The sequence below is a fragment of the Ornithorhynchus anatinus genome, chromosome 2, assembly GCF_004115215.2.
Source record: "Ornithorhynchus anatinus isolate Pmale09 chromosome 2, mOrnAna1.pri.v4, whole genome shotgun sequence".
Classification (NCBI taxonomy): domain Eukaryota; kingdom Metazoa; phylum Chordata; class Mammalia; order Monotremata; family Ornithorhynchidae; genus Ornithorhynchus; species Ornithorhynchus anatinus.
Window position 1 is genome coordinate 168,817,428 of NC_041729.1, and position 10,032 is coordinate 168,827,459.

Genomic DNA, 10,032 nt, shown 5'->3' on the forward strand with positions numbered 1-10,032 from the left:
TCTGACCCTCTCTCTCACCCTCTCTCTGCCTGTCCATCTGTCTTCCTCTCTGCTTCTCCCTGCCTGTCCATCTGTCTCCCTCCGTCCTTCTCTCTGACCATCTCTCTCCTTCTCTCTGCCCGTCCATCTCGCTCTCCGTCTCTCTGCCCGTCCGTCCGCCCCCCTCTCTGCATCCATCTCCCTGCGTGCCCGCCGGCCCCGCGCCCGTCCCCAGGAGCGGCCGCGGAGCTCGTCGGAGCAGCCGAGCGTGTGGGAGGGCGTCCGACCGCGCATGACGGTGGAGGAGCAGATGGAGCGGATCCAGAGGCACCAGCAGGCCTGCCTGCGGGACCGGAGGAAAGGCCCGGGGCCGACCGGACCCGCCGGGCTGTCGGGGCCGGCCGGCGGGGGCCCTCTGGAGTCCGCCCCGGGCCCGGCCTGGGCGGCGGACACCCTGCCTCGGCTCCACCAGGTGCACCGCGGGGAGACGACCTGCCCTCCGTCCATCCGGCGGCGGCGCGCGCTGACCGCGCCCTGGGGGGCGGGGCACCGACCGAGCGCCCACTGTGTGCAGAGCGCTGGGGAGGGGGCGGTCCCCCGAGCAGACCCGAGGAGCTCTGTCCTGAGCGCTTGGGAGAGGACACCATCCCTACCCTTAAGGAGCCGCCCCCCCTGGTTCTTCAGCCATCACACCCGCGACCGCACACAGCCACCACCCCCTGGCATTCCTTCCGGGAGCTCGTGCAGACGCGATCCCTGCTCCTGCCACTCCCTCTGGCATCATTCATTCATTCGATCCTATTTATTGAGCGCTTCCTGTGTGCAGAGCACTGCCCTGAGCACTCGGAAAGTACAGTTCGGCAACAGATAGAGGCAATCACTGCCCAACGACGGACTCGCAGGCTAAAAGACGGTGAAAAAAGTCGTCGTAAAAGGCATCATGCCCTTCTAGTCTGTAAGCCCGGCGTGGGCAGCGATTGTCTCTCTTTATTGCCGAATTGTACTTTCCCACCTCCCGGTGCCGGGCTCGGCACACAGGAAGCGCTCAGTAAATACCATCGAGTGAATAAATCGTATACACATTGAGTGAATATATCATATAGAGGAGCAGCGTGGCTCAGTGGAAAGAGCACGGGCTTTGGAGTCGGAGGTCATGGGTTTGAATCCCGGCTCTGCCACTTGTCAGCTGTGTGACTGTGGGCGAGTCACTTCACTTCTCTGTGCCTCAGTTACCTCATCTGTAAAATGGGGATTAAGACCGTGAGCCCCACGTGGGACAACCTGATTCTCCTGTGTCTACCCCAGCGCTTAGAACAGTGCTCGGCACATAGTAGAAGCAGCGTGGCTCAGTGGAAAGAGCATGGGCTTTGGAGTCAGGGCTCATGAGTTCGAATCCCAGCTCTGCCACTTGTTGGCTGTGTGACTGTGGGCAAGTCACTTAACTTCTCTGTGCCTCAGTTCCCTCATCTGTAAAATGGGGATTGAGACTGTGAGCCCCACGTGGGACATCCTGATTCCCCTGTGTCTACCCCAGCGCTTAGAACAGTGCTCGGCACATAGTAAGCGCTTAACAAATACCAACATTATTATTATTATTATTATTATTATACACACATGCACACACACACACTCAGCCATTTCAGCATCTTTCTCACACACACATTCATTCAATCATTCAATCGTATTTATTGAGCACTTACTGGGTGCAGAGCACTGGACTGAGCACTTTCTGTGTGCAGAGCACTGGACTAAGCACTGGGAATGTACAATTCGGCAACAGATAAGAGACGATCCCGGCCCAACAATAGGCTCACGGTCTAGAAAGGGGAGACGGAGAGCAAAAAAAACAAGTAGACAGGAATCAGTACCATCAAAATAGAGAAATAGAATCATAGACAGACACACAACACACACAAGCGGCCACCCCCTGCCACTGTCTCTGACATATACACACACACACTTAAGAAATAGCCACCCCCTGCCAACGTCTTGGTTCTCTCTCACCCACGTACGCACACACGGATCCAGGCTGCTGTGCCCCGGCTAGCCCAGAATCTCCGGGAGGGCAGGGATCGTTTCTGCCGACTCTATTGTACCGGACCCTCTTGGACATTTAATACAGTGGTCTGCCCAAAGTAAGCGCCCAGTAGACAGCATGAACCAGTCGGCTGATTACCAGGATTTTGCCTGCATTTTTAAAGTTTCTCCCTGGGCTTCTCCCCGCTTCCATCGCCCCCAGGGTGGGAGCTGAGTCGGGGTTGATCCCTGTGGACCCCAAACGTTTTCCCCGCCCAGGGAGCGGGGAGGAGGGCTCTGATTCCCCTCTTTCCCGGCCCCGGGTACCGGCCGTCGTCGGTCCCCCCGCCGGGCGGCTGACCGCGTCGTCGTTCCGGGCAGAACCGATGGAGGGGCTTCGACTCGGGGGCCGCCGACACCGGAAGACGGGACGGCGTCGCCGGAGAGAGCGAGCGCAAGCCGGACGGCCCCGGCCCGGCCGAAGAAGAAGCGGCGCGGCCCAGGGAAGCCTGGGCACCGGAGCGTCGTCCGGGGGATTTCCGGAAAGAGGTACCGGCCCGCCCGCCCGCCCGCCCCGGGGGCACAGGCACCGTCAGCGCTCATGAGCTCGTTGTGGCCAGGGCACATGTCTCTTATATTATATCCAGCTCTCCCAAGTCCTTAATACAGTGCTCTGCACACAGGAAGCGCTCAGTAAGTACAACGGACTGACCGATGGCGGGCGGTGGTCATTCCAAGCTTCCTGAGCGCCCTGGCTAGAGTTGAGATCAGAGGGCTGGACACTGTCCTCGCCCTACACGGAGCCTTCGCGGCCAAAGCGGGTAGAAGAACAGCATGGCCTAGTGGAAAGATCCCAGGCCTGGGAGTCAGAAAGACCTGGATTCTGATCCCATCTCTGCCACTTGTCTGCCGGGTGACCTTGGGCAAGCTTCTCTGGGCCTCGAGTACCTCGTCTGTAAAATGGGGATGAAGACTGTGGACCCCAACCCAGTTTTCTTGTATCACCCCAGCGCTTAGTACAGTGCCTAGCACATAGTAAGCGCTCAACAGGTACCACAATAATCATTATTATTCTTGTTTTTATTATGATTATTATTATCATCAGATCCTCATTTGACAGACGAGGAAGGTGAGGCCCTGGAGGAGTGGGGCGACTCGCCCGAGTTCATTCATTTATTCATTCGTATTTGTTGAGCACTCCCTGTGTGCAGAGCACTGTACTGAGCGCTTGGAAAGTATAGTACAGCAATAGAGACAAACCCTGCCCAAAGTGAACTCACAGTCTAGAAGTGGGGAGACAGACATCCGAACAGGTAAACAGGCATCAATATAAATAAGTCGAATTGTGGATATGTACATCTGTACGTAAGTGCTGTGGGCGGGGAGAAGGGGGAAAAGTAAAGGGAGCGAGTCGAGGTGACGCGGAAGGGAGGGGGAGCGGAGGAAAAGGGGGCTCAGTCCGGGAAGGCCTCTCGGAGGAGGCCGAGTTGAGAGGACAAGCCCGTGGCGGAGCCGAGATCAGAAGGCCGGGCCTCTGGCTGGCGGGCCCGGCTTCTCTGTCTGACCACTGGATCGGGCTGCCTCCCTCCCCTCTCCGGTCTGGCCGCCTCCTTCTCACCTCGGCCCCGGGGGTCCCCCCGTGGTAGCTCTCGGCAGTTGGTTGGGAAAGAGGGCGGCGGCAGTTTCAAATCTGACTCTCTCTCCCTTTCAAAGCCTTACTGAAGGCCCCCCTCCTCCAAGAGGCCTTCCCTGACTAAGCCCCACTTTTCCTCATCTCCCGCTCCCTTCTGCATCACCCTGACTCGCTCCCTTTGCTCTTCCCCCGCCCAGCCCCACACCGCTCATGTCCAGTTCTGTCACTTATTTCTTTATATTAATGTCTGTCTCCCCGTCTAAACTGTCAGCTCGTCTTGGGCGGGGAACGCGTCTGTTATATTGTTGTGTCGTACTCTCCCAGTCGCCTAGTACAGTGCTCTGCACTCAGCAAGCACTCGATAGATACGATTGAATGAACGAATAATAATAATGATGATGGTGTTTGTTAAGCGCTTATTATGTGCCAAGCTCTGTTCTAAGATACAAGGTCATCACGTTGTCCCACGCGAGGCTCACAGTCTCCATCCCCATTTTTCAGTTGAGGTAACAGGCCCAGAGAAGTGGTGTCTCGCCCAAGGTCACACAGCAGACAAGTGGCGGAACCGGGACTAGAACCCCCGTCCTCTTGACTCCCAGGCCCGGGCTCTTGCTACTAGGCCATGCTGCAAATGAATGATTGCACCCCTTGGGAAATGAGCCCACAACCTCACCCCTCGGCCCACCAGAAGCTCTGGGGGCCACCGGGCGGATCCCACCTGTCCGATCCGCTGGCTTTGCTGGGCCGACGGGTGAGACCGGTGCCCGGTGCCCAGCTGGGCCGGGCAGGGCCACGCCAGGCCCGGCCCCAAGCGACGCCAGCCGGCCGACTCCCCGGGGCGTCGGGCCGCTTGGGCCCGGGCCCGGCTTCTGAAGGAGAGGTCTCTCCTTCCTCCCCCCGAAGCTGGTGAGAGCGACCGGGCCGTCGCCCCGTGACCCGCTGACCTCGCCCGAGCCACCCGGGGCCGACCCAGAAGAAATCGGGGAGAAGATGCGCGGCGCCCACAGGTGAGATGCCCATCGCGGCCGAGCCTCGGTTGGGATCCTCGGCGCCGGGCGTCGTTGCGTCCCGACCCGCACACCGTGCCCGTAATAATGATGGCGTTTGTTAAGCGCTTACTTTGTGCAAAGCACTGTTCTAAGCGCTGGGGAGGATACAAGGTGATCAGGTTGTCCCACGTGGGCTCATAGTCTTAATCCCCATTTTACAGATGGGGTAACTGAGGCCCAGAGAAGTTAAATGACTTGCCCAGAGTCACACAGCTGACAAATGGGATTTGAACCCAGGACCTCTGACTCCCTAGCCCGGGCTCTTCCCACTGAGCCACGCTGCCATCCATCCCCCGTCCCCCCACTCTAGCTCCTCGTCCGTATCGGTCGACCCCGGAGACCGCACGCTCCTGGTGGACAGGAAACAATCAACTGACTCTTTGTTGTTGAGTTTTTTGGGATTTATTAATGGCATCTGTTAAGCACTTACTGTGTGCCGGCCACTGTGCTGAGCACTAAGGTAGATACAAGCTAATCGGGATGGACCCAGTTCCCGTCCCACATGGGGCTCACCATCTTAATCCTGATTTTACAGATGTGGGAACTGAGGCCCAGAAAAGTGAAGTGACTTACCCAAGGTCACACAGCAGACGAGTGGCCGTGCCCGGGATCAGATCCCAGGTCCTTCAGACTCCCAGGCCCGGGCTCCATCCGCGAGACCATGCTGCTTCTCTCCCACGCTGTTGCCCTCTCCGGAGCGCTCAGTACAGTGCTCTGCAGGCAGCAAGTGCTGATTAGATGGCACTGATTATTCACAATAATAATAATGTATTTGATTAATGTTGGTATTTGTTAAGCACTTACTATGTGCAGAGCACTGTTCTGAGCGCTGGGGGAGATACAGGGTGATCGGGTTGTCCCACGTGGGGCTCACAGTTTTAATCCCCATTTTACAGATGAGGTAACTGAGGCCCAGAGAAGTGAAGTGACTTGCCCACAGTCACATAAGCGCTTACTACGTGGCAGGCACTGTCCTAAGCACTGGATACAAGCAGAATAGGCTGGACATAGTCCCTGTCCCGCATGGGGCTGACAGGGTCAATCCCCAGATGAGGGAACTGGGGCCCAGAGGAGTTAAGGGACCTGCCCAAGGCCACATAGCAGACAAGAGGCGTAGCGGGGATTAGAACCCGTGACCTTTTGAATTCCAGCCCCGGGATCCAGCCACTCGGCCACGTTCCCCCCTCCCCAGGAGGAACCGTCCCCGGCCAGCGGGCAGAGTTGCGGCCTGGCCCAGTTGGGTGGGTCGGGGGGGGTGGGCGGGGAGTCACGGACGCGCCCTCCCGCTCTCTCCCCAGGCCGAGCGGGAGCGGGCCGGCCCCGCCGGGGGACGCGGAGCCCGCCGACGCCCCGGAGGACCCGCCCACGCCCCCCGCCTGCCAGCCGGGCCCCCAGCACGTGCCCGCCGGGATCGCCGACGCCGCAGGTGAGCCCGCCGCGGCCCCGTCTGCCCCGGGGGAGGGAGCCGGGGGGACACGTCTCCCCTCTCCCTCCGCCCGACGGGCTCTCGCTCTGCTCTTTCCAGCCCAAGGCCCACGGCAGTGGCCCGAGCCGCCCGTGTCTCCGCAACCGCTCCCGCAGCCGCAGCTGTCCGAGGGCTCGCACTTCATGTGCGTGTAGTCGCGACAGGGTACGTGCTCCGCCGGACTCCCCCCCCCCCCCCCGGCCCGACCCCAGAACACGCCGGCTCGGCCGAGGCGGGGGCCTTCCGGCCCGCTCGGCCGGCCGGGATCGCCGGAGCGGCCCCGCCGCGGCCCGAGCGCCCGCCGGGAGCGCGGCACGGTACGAGCGCTTAGGAAGGCCCAGCGGAAAGCGGGCCGAGAGCCGGTGCCCGCGCACCGGGGGCCGCCGCTCAGACGGAGAACCGGTCTCAGGTGGCGGAGGCAGAATCAAGAAAACGGAAGCTTCCGTCGTTGCGTCTCCGTCTGCCTCGGGGCACCGGGCCCGACGACGGGCGGCAATAAAGCCAGCCGGAGGGGACGGGGGACGGTAACAGTAATAATGGTGTTTATTAAGCGCTTACTATGTGCCAGTCACCGTTCTAAGCACCGGGGTAGATGCGAGGTTGTCTCATGTGGGGATCACAGTCTCAATCCCCATTTTACAAATGAGGGAACTGAGGCACAGAGAAATTAAGTGACTTGCCCAAAGTCACCCAGCTGTTCAGTGGCTGTCCTGGGATTAGAACCCACGACCTCTGAATCCAAACTCCGCCACTTGTCTGCCGCGTGACCTTGGGCAAGCCACTTCGCTTCTCTGGGCCTCAGTTCCCTCACCTGTCAAATGAGGATGACGACCGTGAGCCCCACGTGGGACAGGGACTCTGTCCAACCTGATTCAACTTGTATTTACCCCAGCGCTTAGAACAGCGCTTGGCACGTAGTAAGCGCTCAACAGGTACCCTCATTGTCATTATGATCGTTATCTTTTTCCACCAGGCCGCGCTGCTCTCCGTCGACGAGAAAGAAAGCGCTGGGAGGGGAAAAGACTTGGAGCCGCGGCGGCCACGTTCTTCAGCCGTGCCGGCGTCCGCCGGTTGCGGGGGCGGGAGGGGGCGTGGCGGCCGGACGGATGGACGGGATCGGGGAGCGGACATCTTGGCCGGCCGCTTGATGGCTCGGAGATTCAGGGCGTCGTCACCGCCGCCGCAGGCCCCTCCGTCACTTCTCACCCCCTCCCTCATCCCACGACCCTTCCGGGGCTGGCCACGCCGAGCCCTCCCGCCCGCCCCCATCCCCCCCGTCCTCTGATGTTCGACCATTTGCCTTCTCTTCCCTCTGGGGTCTCCCCCGGCCCAGCTGGTCCCCAAAGCTTCTTTCCTTTTCGTTAGGACCCCCCTCCCACCCCCCTGCCAGCGAGACTTCGCTCCACTCTTGATTTATAAAAAGTGACAGGTAGAGAAAGAGAGAGAGATCTACGGGAAGCAGGCCCGGTTCCGCCGCCGTGGCGTCTCTCCGCCGGACCCCTCGCCCGCGGCACCCACCACGCTCCGAGGTCGCTCCCGTGTCTGGAGAGAGAACAGATTCCCGGGCGAGGGCGGTGGAAGTCCGGGCGCCGGCTCCAGCGGAACGACCGTGTACAGCAATAAGCCGATTATTTTTTCTTCCTCCGTTCCAGTACTTAGTCTGTGTACAAATGTAATTATGTCCGTCGCGTGGACGCCACGCAGCGGACGCAGGCGATGTAAGTATAAAGAGCTTCTTACGACTGTCGAAAGGCAAATTGTTCATATCTCATCTCTTTTCTATCACGGTAAATAAATGTTGACGTTCTTAGCGGCGGCGGCTGTTTTAATTCCACGTGGAACGGACGTCCGGGGTGGGGGAGGAAGGGGCTTTCGGCGGGGATTAGGGAAGATCACACCTAGACCTGGGTTCTCATGACATCCAGCGGGGCAGGTGGATAGAGCCCGGGCCTGGGAGTCAGAAGGACCTGTGTTCTAAACCCAGCTCTGCCAACTTGTCTGATGTGTGACCTTGGGTCAGTCATTTCACCTCTCCGGGTCTCAGTTCCCTCATCTGTAAAACGGGGATTAAGAATGTGAGGCCCCATGTGGGTCAGGGACTGTGTTCAACCTGATCAGCTTCCAGTGCTTAGAATAGTTCTTGCCGCGTAGTAAGCACCGGCCAAATAACGTCTTCATCATTATTATTACTTTATAACTACCCTAACAGTACGAAACAGCACGGCAGAGTGGCTGGAACCCGGGCCTGGGAGTTAGAACGTCATGGGTTCTAATCCCGGCTCCACCACTTTTCTGCTGTGTGACTTTGGTCAAGTCACTGCGCTTCTCTGGGCCTCAGTGACCTCATCCGTTAAATGGGGATTGAGACTGTGAGCCCCACGTGGGACAGGGACTGCAATCGACCCGATTTTCTTGTCTCGACCCCCAGTGCTCAGTTCAATGCCTCGCACAAAGTAAGTGCTGAAAAAATACCGAAATTATCATGATTGTTACTTGGCAGAAGTACCACAATCGTTATCGTTTATTGAGCGCTTAGTTGTGCCGAACACTGAACTAAGCACTTGGGAGAGTGCAGTCGGATAGCGCTGGTAGACACGATCCCTGTCTTCAAGGAGCAGCGTGGCTTAGTGGAAAGAGCACAGGCTTGGGAGTCACAGGTCATGGATTCTAATCCCGGCTCTGCCACTTGTCAGCTGAGCGACCTTGGGCGAGTCACTGCACTTCTCTGTGCCTCAGTTACCTCATCTGTAAAATGGAGAAGAAGACTGTGAGCCCTACGTGGGATGACCTGATTACCTTGTATCTACCCCAGCGCTTAGAACAGTGCTTGGAACATAGTGAGCGCTTAACAGAAACCAACATTAAGGAGCTTACAGTCAGGGGAGGGGGGAGAGAGATTAAAATAAATTACGGGTAAGGGAAGCAGCCACATAGAAGGACGTGGACATTATATGTTGTCGAGGGAGGGGGTGAATAACGCTGGAGGTGGGAATGAGGGCATGAGTGAGGCAGGTTAGGGAGGGAAAAGGTTGGGGGGGGGCGGGGAGGTGGGGAATGGTTAGGCTGGGAGGGCTTCCCGGAGGAGACGGCCTTTTAGTAGAAGCAGCATAGCCTAGTGGGTAGCCTCAGAGTCAAAAAGACCTGTGTTCTGATTCTGGCTACTCCATTTAATAATAATAATTGTGGTATTTGTTAAGCGCTTACTATGTGCTAAGCGCTGGGGGAGATACAAGGTAATTGAGTTGGCCCACGTGGACCTCACGGTCTTAACCCCCATCTTACAGATGAGATAACTGAGGCACAGAGTGGCTTCTCCACTTAATAATAATTAGGGTATTCGTTAAGCACTTACTATGTGCTAAGCGCTGGGGTAGATATAAGGTAATCAAGTTGTCCCACGTGGCCCTCACAGTCTTAACCCCCGTCTTACAGATGAGGTGACTGAGGCACAGAGAAGTGAAGTGGCTCGCCCAAGGTCACACAGCGGACAGGTGGTGGAGCAGGGATTAGAACCCACGTCCTGTGACTCCCAAGCCCGGGCTCGTGCCACAAAGCCACGCTGCTTCAGTAAGCGCGTCTCCACTTGTCTGCTGTGTGACCTTGGGCAAGTCACTTCACTTGTCCGGCCCTCAGTTCCCGCATCTGTAAAACGGGGGTTAAGGCTGTGAGCCCCGTGGGGGACAGGGACCGTGTCCAACATGATTATCTTGTTTCTACCCCAGCGCTTAGGACAGCGCCTGGCACGTAGTAAGCACTACCCAAATACCACCATTAGGATTATCACCGAAGATGGGGAGAGGGCGGGCTGGTCTGTAGCTACGACCCCCGCTGTCAACGTCAGGTCAGGGATTCGCAAGCTAGCGAGCTGTCTTGGCAGAATTCCTCCCCCA

The 10,032-nt window shown here is 58.3% G+C and overlaps 1 protein-coding gene across 9 annotated transcripts in view; it reads left to right on the forward strand.

Moving 5' to 3' along the window:
* PLEKHA5 (pleckstrin homology domain containing A5) overlaps positions 1 to 7,955 on the forward strand; it is a 179,494-nt gene extending 171,539 nt beyond the window's left edge. For all 9 annotated transcript variants that reach the window (XM_039911257.1, XM_029053569.2, XM_039911256.1 and 6 more), the window contains 6 exons: positions 215 to 451; positions 2,377 to 2,544; positions 4,532 to 4,635; positions 5,976 to 6,103; positions 6,203 to 6,307; positions 7,116 to 7,955. In XM_039911257.1, the coding sequence (XP_039767191.1) occupies positions 215 to 451; positions 2,377 to 2,544; positions 4,532 to 4,635; positions 5,976 to 6,103; positions 6,203 to 6,297 (732 nt within the window). In that variant the 3' untranslated portion in view covers positions 6,298 to 6,307; positions 7,116 to 7,955. The remainder of the gene's footprint in view (positions 1 to 214; positions 452 to 2,376; positions 2,545 to 4,531; positions 4,636 to 5,975; positions 6,104 to 6,202; positions 6,308 to 7,115) is intronic.
* The last annotated feature ends 2,077 nt before the right edge of the window (positions 7,956 to 10,032 follow it).